The 18,103-nt window shown below is 41.9% G+C and overlaps 1 protein-coding gene across 1 annotated transcript in view; it reads left to right on the forward strand.

The window, feature by feature from the left end:
* Window positions 1–18,103, forward strand: part of LOC134001386 (microtubule-associated tumor suppressor 1 homolog) — a 72,251-nt gene that overhangs the window by 19,538 nt on the left and 34,610 nt on the right. Inside the window, exons 2-5 of the mRNA XM_062440979.1 lie at window positions 4,731–6,387; window positions 6,482–6,907; window positions 9,028–9,262; window positions 14,579–14,800. Coding sequence (XP_062296963.1) covers window positions 5,182–6,387; window positions 6,482–6,907; window positions 9,028–9,262; window positions 14,579–14,800 — 2,089 coding nt within the window. The 5' untranslated portion in view covers window positions 4,731–5,181. The remainder of the gene's footprint in view (window positions 1–4,730; window positions 6,388–6,481; window positions 6,908–9,027; window positions 9,263–14,578; window positions 14,801–18,103) is intronic.

Below are 18,103 nucleotides of genomic sequence, written 5' to 3' on the forward strand. Positions count from 1 at the left end.
ACTGTTTCCTAAGCCTGCTCTTTATTAGGCCTCTCGTAATTGCAGAGTAGTGCCTCCTTTAATCTTGTGTTCATTCATGTCACTCTCTTCCTCTTCAGTTTCTTCTTCTTCTGCTCCATCCAGCTCTGGGCTTAACCTGCTTGACAAGCGTGTCTTAATGCATAGCAGGGATCAAGCCTTCAACAATAGTCATTAAACTTGTGGATTAGCCCTTTTTTTTTCATTTCAAACACAAACGCGCACACACACACACACTCGGTCACAGTGAGGCCGATGGTGAAACTGATTCTAACAGGAGTGGATGAGGCGTTTGGTTGGTGGAGGGCAGTTGAGTTGAGTTGGAGCCCAGAGGAAGTCACTTTAGTTTTTCTAGGCTTCATGTCAAAGATAGTGGGCCGCTCACTCTGCCTGACTCTAACACTCTGCCTGACTCTAATGTAGGACCCTCTTTCACTGTGTGTCTGACTGTTCATCCTCTCTGTATAATAAAAGAGGAATATTGTTGGAGTGCAGTTGTTGAGTCAGTTTATTATGTGCACATATATATAGTAGCATAATATATCTGTAGATGTATAAACCATGATTTACAAGACAATAGAAAACCCTCAAAATGAACAGAAGGTTCACCAGTCTGCATCAGAAAAGAAAGAAAGAACTTTTTTTTTTTTATTTTAAACTTTGTGTAATTTGGCATTTTATATCCATACACTTCAACAGGTGATGACCATGGTTAGTTTCATAAGGTGGAAGGTAAAGATGGACAACCTGTTTAGTATTGTGAGAATGAATATGAGAATGAATTTTAAAGAAGCTTCAAAAAGATGATGGCGGAGAACAAGATTAAAGGTAATTTTATTCTTAGAAGAATTATGTGGATCTGATGTCGAGGGACTGTGCATTGAGGAAACTGCCCTCAAGAAACCCATGAAGAGCAAAATGAGATGAACTTGTATCAAGATGTGATTTTTGAATAGCGATGCTCCTAGTCAGTTGTAAATGGTCCAGTGGATGCCAGAGGGAAGCCGCGCTGTCTCCTTTTCAAGTCCCATCCCCTGGTGTGCTGGAGTTGGACCGCATTTGAAAAAAAAAAACCCCACCCCTAGCAGATGAAATGGTTTGGCCTAGAGCTCGTTGGTGTGGTGTTTCGCACTGCTCTGCCCTGAGATTACCTGTCAGTAAACACGTGAGAAGATAAGCAGTGGTGGCTCTTACAGTTCAATGCTAACTTGCCAGTCTTGATTTATGATCAGTATGATGAGTGTTATCTAGACTAGTTGTTCAGAGCAACACATTTAATGAGTTTGAACTTGATATAATGCTGGTTGAAATACCTTTAGAGCAAAGCAGACATATTATATCCAGAGCTAGTCCTGTCACAATAACTACTTTTGTTGGACGATATATTTCCTCAGAAATAATCGAGATAATAATTATGACAGGCATGATAAGAGCTGCAGTATATTAATTGGTCAACAGAAAATGTAGATGATAAATGAATCATTTTTTAACCAAAAAGGAAAGTTAATGTTGTGTTTCCAGGTTGTCAAATATGAGGATATGCTGCTTTTCTGTGTCTTACATTAAAGTATATTGATTTTTGGGGGGGATATTGAACAAAAGAAAGTATTCTAACAATGAATGGCTAAATGTGATGAGTATTTGGATATATACTTTGTCATATGGCTTTAATACTATTTTCAAATATGTCAGAAAAACCACCAGGAGAGATGTTGCTGCAAAGCTAAGTAAATGTTAGAAGCGTTAGCATTAGTCCACTGTCCGTTACTGCTGACTGTTGTATTTGACAACGAAAGCGCGTTCCAAAGGTTCGACTCCAGTCTGGAGGCCCGACAGATTTTCCCACAAAGATTCTCGGCACGATCTGAGCCCCTCCGATGAATCTGCTGCATCTTTAATGGCCGACAGCGACTCAGGCTGGTTGTTTGGCTGCTCTCAGACAGACCGGAGATGAAGCAGTAGGCCGTCAGTGTGTGGGTCAAGTCGCAGCATTAATGTATATTTGATTAAGCCGAGCTGAATTCACCACCTCTATCTCAGAATACCACATATCTGATGCTCACCCAGAAAACTGTGAGTCAACCCTTTTTGTCTCAGGCCTGCTTCATAGTGTGATGTACTCAAGCTGTCTTCTTATAAGCAGCATCATGAAACATACAGTCACTCTGAGAGAAATGCGTCTTGTGTTACTGAATGTGCTGCTTGTGTAAACCTTGTAATCAAGCCTTTAAACTAAACCTAAAAGTGGGAGTGAGGAGACAGGACTGTTTGATAATCACACTGAGTCAGACTCTTTGTCTCTCTCTGATTTGCTCCAACCGTCACTCTTAGATTATTGATTAGTGCAGAGGTCAACTGTAGGAATCATGTAGCAATGATGCTGACTTTTCCCAAGGTGTAGAATTCAGCGGTTCCAGCTTGTTTTTCAGCGATATGACACATTTTAGTGCTTTTACATCCCGATAAAGAAAGATACAGTGGTTTAAAACCTCTGCAGCGACTAAGAGACTCACTCAGATGAAAAGAAATGATTGTAAGTGGTCGATGTCATCTAAGCTTGTTACAGGTAACTCTGCTCCTCTGAAACAGAAAGGTTTCACCGATCCTGTGTCAGTGAGGTTACGGTTTCCTGAGTAGTTGAAGGCTCTAACTGTGCGCCTCCTTCTCTGTCTGTCTACCTGGAAGTGAGTCGACTCTCCCGTGTCGCCCAGGGGCCCTGCTGTCATTACTGGATAATGGAGACGGGACACCGTCCTGGATCTGATCGCCTTTATATAGCTGCTCCTCTCTTTTCTATTTGTCCCTGACCCACATACACACACACACACACACGCAGGCAGCCACACACACACATACAGCATGTGTCAATCTAAGTCTTTGCATGCCAACAGTGTTTGTGGACAAACATGATAGGACTCTCTTTGCTCACATTGTCCTATTTGAAAGAAACAGCCTAAAGATAATTTGGTTGGACTGGTTTCTTTGCTGGTGTCACTGATTTTGTAAAGGTGGAAATCAGAGTATGAAGGTTTTAGTAGATGATGTCATCAGTTGACTTTATGGTGTTGGTCATTTGACATTGAAATAGTGCATATATGTTTGTGGTTTTGTATCTTCTGGCTATGAAGATTTTGGCTGTCACACTGAGTACATCACTTGCAAAATGAGTTTGATTTGATGTGACAAATGTTCACAGCCTTTCACCTGGATTTTCTAAAGCTGTTTATCAAACTGACACCTTCAGGAGTTTGTTCCAGTCTGTGTGTCACCAGCCCTGCAGTCACAGTCAATAATGCATTAAATGTTAGTTCTTAGTTTTAGCCTGCAGAGGGCAACGTGGAGTCACTTCTGCTCATATATATACAGAATGACAGTTCAACAGGGGGGAGATAGAATTTGCACAAAAGTAATAGAAAAGCTAGAATAATTAATAAAGATGTTTTAAACTTGTATATTAAAGTGAGGTTAAACATTTGCAGCTGACAAACTGCGTCACTGTGGAAATGGGATCCAGAGTCTTGAGTTATATGAATTACAGGTGTTATTTACAATTCAGACTATTTACTGAAATATGAATTGCCAGCTAAAAGTCTGTATGTATGTAATTGGTATTTATTCAGTTAACATTGTGAACATTTAAAACAAGCATACTAGATGTATTAAATATGCAGTATAAAACATGTTCTGTACTCTTCATCATATTTATTCACACTCTCATTTTCTCCTCTCACAGCTTTTGTGTGATTATATCCCTTTGCTTTACAGTCTGAACAATTTGGGCAAAATGAATGAAGTTTGTACAGAATGGTGACATGATGTTTTCAGCATGTGTTATTGTTTACCATGTTTGGGGCTAATTCAGCATGATGATGATGATGATGATGATAATAATGATGATCTTTGTTTGTAGAGCAGCAAGGCAGCAATATAAAACAGATCATAAAATCATTAGGTTTTTAAAAATCAATTTAGTGTATTAAAATCAGTTCAGTGTAGAAAGAAACAAACTCGAGTAAAATCAGGAAAGGTTCTGACAGAAGTATGTTTTAAAAAGAGACTTACTAGAAATCAGTGACTCAGTTGACCTGATTTCCTCGGGGTCCAGACTGCAGACACTCTGTACCCTTTAGTTCTCAGCAAGGCCTCTGGAACAGATAAAAGACCTCTGCCCGAGTATCTCAAAGTACATAACAGTTTGTGCAGTACTTAGAGGTCAGAGATAAAGCGGGGACGGAGGCCATGAAGAGTCATAAAAGTAATCTGTAAGATCTGAAAATCAATTCTAAAACATACTGGTGTAAAGAGGCTGAAACAGGAGTGATGTGATCACTTGGTTCTGGTTAAAAGCCTGGCAACTGAGTTTTGTAGTCTTGGAGTCGATCAATATATTTTTAATAGATTAATGATTTCTCTGTATCTCTGTGTAAAAGTTATTTCTAAGATGATAAATACATGACTGCACAAGCTTTGTGGTGTGCTGCTCAAAACTTAATAAATTAATATCAAACCAAATGCCAAGATTCATTGCAACAAGCTTGATATGATCCAATAGGGAACCAGCAGATGGCAGAATTTGTTTCACAATGTGCTGCCACCCAGTGACAAGGACTGTAGAAATGACACAAGTCTATTAATTGATGTTGTCATGTTGGTGTTTTATTAAATATACTAATTTTTAACATTTAATTTTCCTTTCTTTTGCTATTTTTCAGATGTTTTGAACAACAGAGTCCCACAAATGTTGCATCTTGCCTTCAATTAGGAGAGAGGGATCAGTCCTGGGACCCATTAGTGGATACTTTTTTTTAAATTACAGTTCTGCATTTGACAAGGAAGCAATGACCTTCAGTCCTTTTGGAAATACAACAGCTTTTGTGTGCTCTGTTTAAATATAGGTGGATGGATTGCAACTCTGTGACATACTAAAGATATATTATGGGAACATAAATAGAAAAACTGCCAACTCTGCCCTATGGAGAATGGATTGGACATTCTATCAAATCTCATTATAAAGTGTTTCTAAAGGTTCTTGAATAAAGCTCAAATTATTGTTTCTGTAAAGAGAATTCGTCTTTTTTCTTCAACCAGAACTAATGGAGAAATAAAACCCTGCTCATCGTAGAAAGTTACAACAGACAGACTCTCAGTCTTCCTTACCTAAACATGAGTGTTTCGGAGCCTAGTGAGATCTTCTCTGTGGGGGGGAAGAGCGGGTCTAGCATGACACTTCCTCTCCACAGTGCAGGAGACCACAACGGGAATGCTTTCCCAATTTCCTCTTCGTCATCCTCCTCTTCCTCCTCCTGTCTGGGGGAGTTGTCTCCTGAGTCACTGCGGAGTGTGAGCAGCCTCAGCGGTGGCCGGACCGACAGCCCGCTGGACTATGACATGCTTGAGGTCACCCTGACGACGACAGTGATGACCAAAACGGACAAAATTACAGAGGTTGTCATTTCAAAATGGTCACCAGAGGAGGAAAGCAAACAAGATGACAATGACGATGTCTCGGTGGGAATGATGCAAACAGCGAACGATCTGTCAGAATCCAACGACTACTCAACAACGACGTCTGTTTACCTGGACGCCAACAGCAGCGAATACCACCAAGACACCTGGAACGACAATGACAACCTGACACTGGCCTTGTCCTTGACGACACATGGTGGTGGTCATGGTAATAACGATGAGCTCAGCAGTAGAAGCAGTAATGGGAAAAGACATGGCTCCTCAACTCCCGACTCGGATGCAACAGAAATCCCTGAAGATGATGACGAAGAGGAAGCTTTGTTTCTGTCGGTGTGCTCTGACGTGGATGTGCGGAGGAGAACCAGCGTGACCCTCACAAGCTCAACTAGCGAGTCCAGCGGAGGCCTGTTGAACCCAAGTGACTCTACTCCGCCAACTGACTTTCAGACAGAGGGGTTCGTAGCTGTGAGCATAGCCGATGAAAAGAGTTCAGAGCAGGTGTTAGAAGGGGCCGACGGTGCCTGTCCTCTGGATTCACCTGGGGAAGGCCAGACAGAGCCTTCTGCTTCTGAGGACCTTAGCGAACCCACCCAGATATCATCTTCTACTCCTTCTTCTACCAATCCAGTTCAAGATGCTAAAGAAGTCACAGTTTTTCCGCCTGAGGAAGCTGAAAGATATGAGGTGAATTCCAAACCCACGCAGTCCAATACCAGTCAGCCAGCCAGAGTAGCAAAAACCAAACCAGCCACTGTGACTTCAACTGCCCCCAAGACTGCTGCCTCCACAGCCGTCAAAACCTCCAGTCTTGAGGCAAAGAGAGTTTCCAAAGTGGACCTAAAGAATGTCAAGGCTAAAGTTGGGTCTCGTTCCACCCCGTCCCCACCAAAACCACAAGGCCAGGTAATGTAGTATCACTGAACAGCTTACATGTGTCAAGCATTGTACAGTCCTCTGCAACAATTGTAATTCTAAACCTCTCTCTTCTTCTCAGCAGAACAAATCTGCTCCAGCTAATGGAAAGAAAGCTGTTCCTAGGAAGGAAGAAGTACAGGCTAACGATGGGGGTAAAAGACAAAGGTCATCTCCAATGAAAGTGGCTGTACTGAGACCCATCAGAGGAAGGAACTGTAACCTCAAAACCAGCCACAAAACAGCAGCCAATGACTCTGCTCGGCTGGAGAAGAAGACTGCAGCCATCACTCGAATGCGTTCGACCTCCATCAGCTCACTGGGCTCCGAGGTGGCTGAGGAAGGACACCAGGACACACCCAGGAAGGTTGTCCATGAGATGTCTGATACTGTGGAGACTAAACATCCAAGTGGAGCTGCTGGTGAAGAGCCTGTGGAAGATCAAAAGGATGGTACTGGAGAGGCTTTACTGACAGAGCCAGCTGTGGAGAAACCAAGGAACCATAGCCGGGTGAGTACTATGATCCTGTTCTGAGTATATTTAAAGCTCCTCTGCTTTAGGCTTGCGTCTTAAGTCACAGATGACATATGAAAAATGATGTCATTTCGCATTCAAATGCCAACAAAAACCCGGAAACGGATCTGACTTGAGATGTAGGTTATGCAACATAGCCATTATGAAAATAGACAAGTGTTGCCATCAGCTGGAACATATCATTGACAATTGAACCTTGTGGTTTACCGTGTGTGGGGAGGTCCTTGGGTTTATTGGGTCTGTTAGGTATGTATAATTGCACACACAAATATTCTCCAGCATGATTATTATTTTAACAGGAGCCCAAGTTGTTACAAATATCTGAGTTCTGGTTTTGCAGCTACCTGGAAGTTAGATGGAATGTGCTGAAGGCGGTTACAGTGCAGCTAAACATTGTCATTAACATTTGCAGGTCAGAGGTAGGTAGGATTCTATGATTATGTAAATTATATTTTTAAGCCTGGCAAATTAAATGAATAATGGTCTGATGCAAATCGACTTCTTTTTTTATTCAAATGGAAGTGAGCTTTAGTGATGCTCTCAGCAGTGGTGGTGGTGGTGGTGGTGGTGGTGCTGTTGTTGTTTACCAGCATTTGCATTCACGGGCGACAAAGTCAGAGTGATTTAAAAAGAGCGCAGGGTGTTTTTAAATGAGGGAGTGGTGGTTGTACAGTATGTGTGCTCTTTCTTTGGTATGTGTTTTTTAAAGATTGAGCGAGACAGTGACAGGTTTAAAACCTGCCCTAGCGTATACTCTCATAAGCAGCCTCGGGGGTTGTCTAAGCGCAGGGTGTGTTTAAAACACGTCAGCTGTGCTACACACACACACACACACACACACAGAAACCTGTACATGTACATTACAGACAAATATGTGCAAAAACTGCATGGAAACGAGATGGTTTCTGTGCATTGACCTTTATTCTGAAAGGTTGTGATTGAGGTCAGACAATGATGTTTTCAAGAAGTTAGGATCAAGAAAACCAATTTATAAATGATATGACCTTCACAGTGACAGTGGCTCAGTATATGATGTTGCATGTGTTTAGATGTCAACACGGCAGCCAACTTAAACTAAACCATTCATTTTATTGATATTCAAAAAATAGTTCTACATCTATGCATAAACCTTCACTCTCAATCCTGGATCATTTAATATCACCAAACATCAGTGGAGCTGCCAGCCAGCATGTCAGCACATGATTTAGTGTATTGGTATGCTTCAATAATCCGTGGACTCAGCCTCTTGGCTCAGCTGAAAGGTCGAGGAAGCTATAAACTACGAGAAACACTCTGAAGCATTTCATCTCTACCAATAAGCTTTATGTTTGCTGCTCTGCGATTTGTGGGTTAGGAGGTGAAGGTGACACCTCACACATCAGGGATTTTTATCTGCAAATGTTTTCATCTTTGCAGTTTCCGAAGCTGACATAGGATTGGACTGGTGAATAATGTGTCGAGAGAATGTGTAGAAATGGATCAGTGTAGTACCGTGTAGTACAAGAAATCTGACAGAAATAACATTTTTTTCCTCATTTCCCCAAAGACCCTGACCGCTCTGTTAGCACAAATAGCTGAGCAATGACAACTGAGAACAGCTTCTATAAGTTGAGCCTTTCCTCTTGAAAAGAAAGAGACAGACGCCAGACCCTCGTCCACAAACTCACTCCATGTGTGCCGGTGTTTATAGAGTCAGAGGGGGGGAGGAAAACAGAGGGGTGGCTGTGGGGGTAAGAGTGAGGAGAGAGAAAAAAATTGGCCTGGTCAGAGCCTGGATTCTCATGGGGAATGTACAACACAATAGCAACTTTTTTTTTTTCTTCTTTTTTTTACCCCTCTTGTGGTTGCAGCACACTCCCAATTTTCCCTCCTCCCCCTCTTTCCTTCTCTCTCTCTCTCTTCCTCCTCCCCCTCTATCTCAACACACACTCTCTCCCTCACTCCTCCCCTCTGCTCCTTCGCTGCCTCCCTTGCTTTCCTCTGTCCACATTTCTGATTCCGAGTGGGGAATGGCTAACACCATGGTCTCGGTGCGCAGCTCCGAGCTGGGGCCCCTCGGCTGGGACTCTGTCACTAAACGTCAGCTCTTCCTACAGAAAGTCTCCTCTAAGCTGGGGCCCAATGCCAGGCAGCTGGCGAGAGGCACCAGAGTGGATAGGGGGCCCTCGGAACCACCGGCTCCACCTCCAGGCACAGGGACCGGACCTCCAGGACAGGGGAGCGCTGGGCCCAGGCAAGCCCAGACTGATGTCTCCAAGCTGGGAGAGGGTGGACAAAGCGCTGGGGGTGGATCTCCAATGAGAGCGAGACTGAGCTTCAGTCAGAGTCAGGGTGAGTCAACATTGTGTGTCTTTATGTAAAGAGACTCACACATGTGCTATTTCAGCACGCACACATTTACCTCATGAAACCTAAAACGTAAACACACAACAGCACACAGCACGTGCACCACACGGCAAGACACTTCTCAACTTCTCAGCGTGAAGACTTTCTCTCTGTCCTCCAGGCACGCCGACTCATGTGTCAGTCAGTGTGTGTGTGTGTGTGTGTGTGTGAGTGTGTGTGATGGAAGAAAACCTCTGGTTCGTGTCTGCAGCAGACTCAGGAAATGAGCAGGCTGACACTGCAGGGCTGGGAGTTAAAATGCCTTCCACATACCACTACACCACACATCCAGTGTTTTGGCAGGCCCTAACACACACCGTTGTGCCATTTCCACACTTAGTCACATACAAGCGAGCAAGTTGCTGACGGACAGGCATGTTCTGTTAATGTCTACTGTAAGTGTGTGTGTGTGTGTGTGTGTGTGTGTGTGTGTGTGTGTGTGTGTGTGTGTGTTGCCTCCTGCTCAAATGCATTACAACTGCAGTGTTGCATAAGAGCAGAACTCTGCCTTTTAAATCTTTATCTTTAATCTGTGTCTGTATTTATACTACAGTTCACCAACTATAACTGGACACTCAGACTGTGTGTGTGTGTGTGTTTGTGTGCACAGACTAATTGCACCCTCGACTTCCCTGTTTGTCTTCAGAGGAAGTTAAAGAACACATGGGTAACATTTTTCTCGTTCATTCTTTTTTTTCCCCCTCCTTTTTCTCCGTCATTCTCTTTTTTGTTGTTTTTCTCCTCTTTTTCTCTCTTTTTTTTGTTTTTTACTGCAGGGTATTTCAAGCTGCTGTTTCCTGTCTGCCACTTTGTGTGTGTGTGTGTACCAACAAAGGGATTTGCGTTGAATGGTGAAATGGAGAGGACTGTTGGCGTCATGTCAGTCACATCCTGATATTGTTGCCTTCACTGTGTGTGTGTGTGTGTGTGTGTGTGTGTGTGTTAGCAAACATGTGTATGCTGCTGGTGATGAGACGCTGTTGAAACACTCAACTTAAACACGGTGTCCCATGTCCGGTGTCCAGTAGCTTGTAATTCCACTCTTTTCTGTCTGTGTGTGTGTGTGTGTGTGTGTGTGTGGCTTTGTAACTTGACCCTTGTTTTTCATAATCACTGAGCTGCAGTGTGTCATTTACATAGCGGAAAATGCTTATGTGCATATTGTGTGTTTGTTTGTGGGTGAATGTATTTGTGTGTGTGTGTAAAAAACAGATCTTTTCTCCTCATAAAAGGTCACATTCTGATGGACAAAAGCTTGTCTGTCCTCTTTGCTGATACGCAGGAACAAACGGATGCCTCTCGACCTCAGTCTAAGACCGACATCAATGGATCCTTTTGAGTGTGTGGGCCATTCTGAATTTAGTACTGACCAGATGACTTACAAATCTTTTCACATTTTCAGGTTTAATCTCTTTATAGTTAAATCTCCTTGTAAGATGGAAGGAAAATCTCCCAAAAAATGACAGCAATCTGAGCGGCCCGCATGCATCGAGGGGGTCGGTTCGGGGTCAGGTCTCGCTTTAGCGCTGCAGCCCCTTCCAGTATGGTAGATTATCTCCTCGGATGCAGATTGCAACACTCTGCAGTAAACAGGTTAGCGTTTAGCTGTCACCCTGCACCTTTTTTTTTATAGTTATCTCTCCTGCTCAGGGTGCTGATTCATGCTTTCACTCTTAAAAGTGTTGTGAGTTTGGATTTCGGTGCTCCGAAGCAGTGAACTGTTGAGTGACAGCACTAGTCATGTTGCACATTACACTGTCATCGTAGAAAGCAGGGGGGGCTGATATCCTCAGAGCAGGATATAAATAGATTGAGGCAGTTTGCATTTGTCCCACTAATTATCAAACCAAGTGGTAGACCTGTCTTGATAACTACTTTTATTGGACGATATATTGTCTCAGAAATAATCGCGATAAACAATATTATTGTCATTTAAAGATCATTTTTATACCACTGATATAATGATAATATAATAGTGCAACAATGAAGAGTTTCAATAAGTGGTCCTCTTTCTTTGACTGCTGATCAGTGGTGGCTCTCAGTGTTCAATGCAAACTAAATGCTAACTTTTTTTGATTACGTCCAGGTATTGTGACACAAGTTGTACAGAGCAACACATTTTAAGAGTTTGAACTTGACATGCTGCTGGTTGAAATACCTTTTAGAGCAAAGCAGACATATTATATCCAAATATAAGACCTAGGTCTGTCACAATAACTACTTTAATTGGACGATATATTGTCTCATAAATAATCGCGATAAACAATATTATTGTCATTTGAAGATCATTTTATACCACTGATATAATGATAATATAATAGTATAATAATGCAAGTGGGGCAATGGGGGGGGGGGGGGGGGGGATTGCAGAGTGGGCGCTACACTAAAAACACAGACTGTCATTATGGTTGGGGACAGAGTTATTTACCTTTAATTCATCTACAGTCTCCACTCAGGACGTACACAGTGAGGAATGGAGGACACTACTTGCTTAGCCAGTGTGACATGAATAGCCTCTTAGCTGCTAATGTGAAGTGTGGCAATACTTAGTTCCAAAAAATGATCAAAGTCATGTCGATGTATCACATGTATATGACGTGATGATGCTGATAATTACGATATTGTACGATAAGATAATTATTGTGACAGGCCTACCAAATATTATGATCCACAAACTGCAGAATAAAAGGGAATATGAGTCTGCAGCCTTTTCTGAATATGATAAAAATAATTAATAACTTGGCTTTTGAAATGCTGAATGAAATCAGCATCGCAGTGAATATTAAGCTCCCTTTTATATTCATGTGGATGTTCCATTAATGCATTTGAGCTGCTTGAATAATCCCAGTCTTGTTATTGTGTTCACGTGCCTGACGGCTCCGACCGCTGACATTTGAGAACCAGCTGTTGAGAAGCATTTACGAGCTCCGCTGTCGGAAAAATAAACTCCGAAGACAAACAATAAGCAGACATCGCTTGTTGTGAACTAGTCGCTTTCTTGCATTCTAAGTGTCGCTCAGCTGCTGATTCTTTAAACTCAGGTGATAGTTTAGAGTTTATGGTTTAAAATGAGGTTAAAGTCAGGGCCGGCAGAAGGAATGCAGGCACTTAAAGGTCCTGAATAGCGTCGTCAGGCAGTTGTCTTTTTTTTTTTTTTTTTTTAAATGCGTACATGTGTGTCTTTGTGTATCAACAGTAAGCACGAGGCACATCCATAGCGAGCCAGCTCTTACCAAACATTGATTTCTTAGGTAACAGAATCCAGCTGTTTTCCTCTGGCCGGCGTTTTCATCCGAACTGAAACCAAACGGAGACAGATGTTTCCTGCTGGCTTCGAGTCGCAGTACAACTTTTACTGCTGCTCTACCTTCATCAACAGAGACTCTCTCTGTGTGTGTGTGTGTGTGTGTGTGTGTGTGTCTGTTAATGTGAGGTAATGTAATTGTGGTGAACACATGTAAACCCTTTTCCCCTTCTCTTTATAACAACCCAACCGTCTTTTTTTTCTTCTTTTTTTTTTTACCACAATTCTTTGTGAGCCTTTCTGCGTCTCTCTCTCTTTTTTTTCTCCTTTTGCCGGAAAAGATCAACGTTTGAGAGAAAATCTGTGACGTTTTGAATGAAACTTTAATGATCTGTGTGGATAAATGAGGTTGTCACAGTGCAGCAAGAAAAAAAGGATAGAAATAGTAGAAGAAATGATTGGTTGTAAACATCTAAAAGCGATACAAATGTATGAATGTATGAATGAATTGACAGCATATGCACAAAATGTGTAAATGTGTCATTTGAGAGTCCAAAAAGAAGGAGGATAACTTAATGTATATCCCAATTTATACATTGTAGTCATCACGTCAGCTTTGAGAATAGACATGGAGTCACTACATATCTAATATTAGACAAGATGCATTCTCATGCTTCAGATAGAGCTGTGATTTAGGGGCTGTCACTGCAGACGACCGGCTGAGTCCTGTTCCTGTGGGAATATATTTAGTCGTCAAACTGTAACGCGTCACAGTGTCTGCTTATCCCAGAATACTGACCGATTCCTGAATGACATTTTGTTTATTTTTAATTTAGTATGTTCTCATCAGTTAAAAGTGAAGTAGAGATCTCCATTTGTTCATTACAAGTTTTGTTCTTCTCCTTTTTGTTGGAGTCTTTTTGTTCTTACCTCACCCACTCAAACCTGCTGGCTCATTCACTTACACACACACACACACACACACACACACACACACACACACACACACACACACACACACACACACACACACACACACACACACACACACACACACACACACACACACACACACACACACACACACACACACACACTCTCTCCCTCACTTTCTAGCATCTCATGTCCCTGGTTTGGTGTGAAGAGGAAGGCATCATAGCTCTCAGGGGGCGAATTCACTCTCCTTTTGCTCTTAGGAAAGAATGTGTGATTCAGTCCACAAAAATGATGAGAGTTTGAGACGACGTGTTTTACATTTCCATAACCATACAGCTCTCCGGGTACCAACAAAAGACCCATTCAGTACAGATGGAAAATGAGCGTTTTGTTTGGTCTCTTAAGTGTTTTATATTATAGGTTGTTGAAAATGTAGGACAGTTTACTTCTGTGTGTACACATATCACTGATGTGCACAAAGCTTTAACCGCACAGGAGACTTACTTATTCAAATGGACCTGCCATGAAACAATCAGAAAATAAGGGTTTTTTTTCTCTCATTTACTCTATTGCTTCTCTCTCTCTCTCTCTCTCTCTCTCTCTCTCTCTCTCTCTCTCTCTCTCTCTCTCTCTCTCTCTCTCTTCCCCCGCTGCATAAAAAGCAGTTTTGGTCCTCATTTGACACTCTAAATCAAAACAAGGCTGAAGTTCAGGCATCAACGTAGTTTGCACTTTGACCTATTTAATACAACAGGTGTACCTCAAAACATGGGCATTTAGGCCATAAGGCTGTCAGAGTCAGCAAGACACACACACACACACACACACACACACACACACACACACACACACACACACACACACAAGCTGGCATCATACTCTGTCCTTATACTGTAGCTTGAAGGTCAGGTGTGGTATGCACTTAAAGTTAAGTGACATGTTGATGAGTGTGTGTGTGAGGTCAGTGTTTTGGATCAAATGTGAATTGCCAGAGGCTGTGTATGTGTGTGTGTGTGTGTTGAATCTGTAATGATTAATAAAACCAATTCATGCTTTTCTTTCTCTCTCTCACTCTCTCTCAGGTATCCCCAAACCTCGCACCGCCGCAGAGCGAGCATCTGCATTGGCTTCCCTGGGCCCCGCAGCATCCAACGCCAAATCGGCAGCCAATCAGCAGCCACCGTCCGGGTCTGTCGGACGACCCGCTGCACCCGCTGCATCAAAGCTTCCTGTGAAAGGATTACCAACGAGCCTCAGCTCCTCGTCTCTGGGAAGCAACGAGAACAATGGAGCCACAAGCAAAGGTGAGGTGATGGTGTGTGTGTGTGTGTGTGTGTGTGTGTTCAGATGAGCTTTGTTCCTATCACTCACACACACACACACACACACACACATACACTGAATCCCCAGAGATAGTTTTCTTTGGTGTGGTTTCCCTCTCAGTAGTGACTTCACTTCCTTCTCTTTCCACTGACAGTTTGAGTTTCTCACTCACTCGCACTCGCGCGCACACACACACACACACACACACACACACACACACACACACACACACACACACACACACACACACACACACACACACACACACACACACACACACATTACATGGAATTTGTACTCAGGAGCTGGCAGGTTGAAGTCCGTTTAATGTCCAACTGACTCAGACATTTGCATTGCCTGTGTGAAAGGGACTTTACACACACACACACACACACATATACAGTATATCAAATCAGCAGCTAAAAGTGTACTGACACTCTTGTACAAACAGGCTGTTAGAGTTAAATATATGATCAGTTCCTGCCTCACTGATCACGCCGCCATCACCGCTGCTCGCCCCGGGGATTCCGTGTGTTTGTGTGTAAGACAGAGAGCGTGTGTATCTAAGTACACAGTCATATCCCCTCTTCCTTTTGTGGAGGTCAAGGAGCACATCTGGTTAGGATTCAGAGCATAGACGGTGTGTTAATGTGTGTGTGATCCACACCCAGGACAAAGATGGAGCCTTTTCTTTTTTAATCTAGTGAACAGTTTGTTTTCTTGTACTTGTACATGATTAAATTAAGATATAGTTAAGATAAATAATTGTACATCACAGGCTTGATGTGTGCGTGTGTGTGTGTATTGTCTGCAGCAACATTCTTTTAACAACAAATCTACCTTACACTAACTGTTAACAACACACTGCATCTCTGTAATGTACTCTATATTAGTATATTGTCTTTATGCTGAAGATAAAGGCTGAATGTAGACTGTGTTTGGCAAGTTACTGTGTCCAGCAGCTGCAGAAAAGTTCACATCAGTTTTTAGACTCAGTTTCCAGATTCAACACTTTTCAATGATGTTCAACTGTAACTTTATTGTTCCCAAAGTGGAAATATGTCTTAAAACACAAACTAAGCATAAAACAGATTTTAAAAAACAGACTTAATAAAATACATGAAACATCAAAATCTGCAAAACAAACGACACAAGCTCAGATAAAACAATGCACATCATCCACCTCGACATCATTATACCCACCTATTGTATATGGACAAGCTGACTCATGATGACAGTTTGAGAGCGTGAGAGAAGAAGAATTATTTGCCAACCTGTTGGACCTGGTCTTAAACTCTAACCTCAAGAGGATGGAGAAAACATGTTACAGTGACTCAAGCCTTTTGTAATTGCTCTATTGTGTAAAATGTGGGACAGACCAATGATTCAGAGAGAAATGAAGCAGGGGTACCAATGTTTCCTACTAATTTGCAGTGTATTCTTGGTAAATTATTCACAGCTGTTTGAGTTCCAGCTACAGTTGGTTGTTCACTCCAGCAGATAAACAGTGTGAATATAAAAGCAATAAAGTACATTTTAATGGAAAATAGTTGGAAAAATCCATCCATTCTCTGTTCACTCGTCAGATTTTTTTTTACTGTTACCATGGCAACACAAAGTGTAAGTTCTCTGAGAGCCTGGAGATGTTTGGGTGGCTAACTTTTTATTTAGACTTAGTATTAGTAAGGCTTTAGTTTTGGTCTGCTGTCTAACTTCTATTATAAAACAAAGACAAAAATAAGACTTAATGAAATCAGTGTGAATATGAAGCAAAGCAACAACACGAGTCGGAGTGAGGAGCGACTCTAGACTCAGCCAGCCACAGCCTCTGTTACAAATGAATAAATGTGGCAATTTAATTAGAAGAGGAGGAAGGGGGGGTGACAAAAAGTGAGTAAATGTTTATGTTTCAAAAGTGTGCTATGATGAAGCAGAGATTTTTTTTTAAAACGGTCCCATATTTGAGTATTTCTAACATTTGATTGTATATATTTAGGATTAGATAAATGTTCCTCCTAATGCTTCTCTTCTGTAGCAGAGATCTCAGAGTCTCAACCAACCCCTTATAAACTCCCACCTTCCCCACCAAAAAAAGATAGACCAAAGTCTGTTACATGTGGTCAAAGGCTCAGAAAAAAAGCTAGTAAGTTGAGCTAAGATAAGTTGTCACACAGAAATATTTTAACATTATTTTTGTAGTTAAATGTAGAGAAAACTGAAAATTCAGCTTCACAGGGTTTTCCTTTCTTCTCCTTGCACATCACATCACATCACATCACAGTTGCTGCATCACATCACCAGGTTGTTATGGTAACCAGATCCTATTTGAGATGCCTGGTTCCCATGGTAATGTTAAGGATCTGTATTTAGTTGCGTCAGCAAGGAGCATCAGTGTATTACACCTCCACACAGTTAGACACATCAGTCATGATTTTTATTTTCAACTGGACATTTGTGTCTTTTTGTGAAATAAGTTGACTCTTATTTGTGAAGTATTGTACCTTTACATGTGTGTGGAAACCTGGAGTAGACCAGTATGTTAGTCAGCTTAATTTCATCCACCTTTGATATAATAGCGTTTGGTTGATCATTGATTAAATAGTTGATGACATTTTGATGTGATTTCACCTAGAATTTGTAATTATTCTCATGGTTTTCAGTGGAAAATACAGTTGGTCTATGAGTGTCCAGAAAAAATCATGAACACGGTATTTTCTTTTTTGGTATGGAAATGGTCAGATGTACATAGAACATTTTCACACAGGCTTCATCTGTTCCTCTGTGTCATGCAGTGCTACATGAATATTGCATGTCTGGCTGTTTTTTTTTTATAACTGCAGAGGATAAGTACAAATAATCTCACAAGGCTGCCAGAGCACACAACAAGAGAACTTACTCCTGTCTGCTGTTTGTTAGCTGAACACTGCTGAGGTCTGTGTGAAACCACTATATCCTGTGGTGTGTTTTGGTTGCATTTACACTCCATTTGTATCTGCTTCATCTAACCACATAAAATCACAAGAGATACAGTGAGTGAGCGGTATGTGTGAACAGGGTGATAGACACGCACACGTTTACATTTACACAGTCCTCCTTGTAGATCGACATCAGTAGATTGACATCACACACATCCTTAAGTACACACACACAGACCCACAGACACACCTGGAACAGATATGATGGTGGTCCAAAAATCTCTGATTAACATCACAGATGTCTGGAGTCATTTCCTCAGACAAATGAGTTGTTGACAACTTTAAGTCTCCCAGCTCAATACCCTGCCC

Source organism: Scomber scombrus, chromosome 2, assembly GCF_963691925.1.
Source record: "Scomber scombrus chromosome 2, fScoSco1.1, whole genome shotgun sequence".
In the NCBI taxonomy this organism is placed as follows: Eukaryota; Metazoa; Chordata; class Actinopteri; order Scombriformes; family Scombridae; genus Scomber; species Scomber scombrus.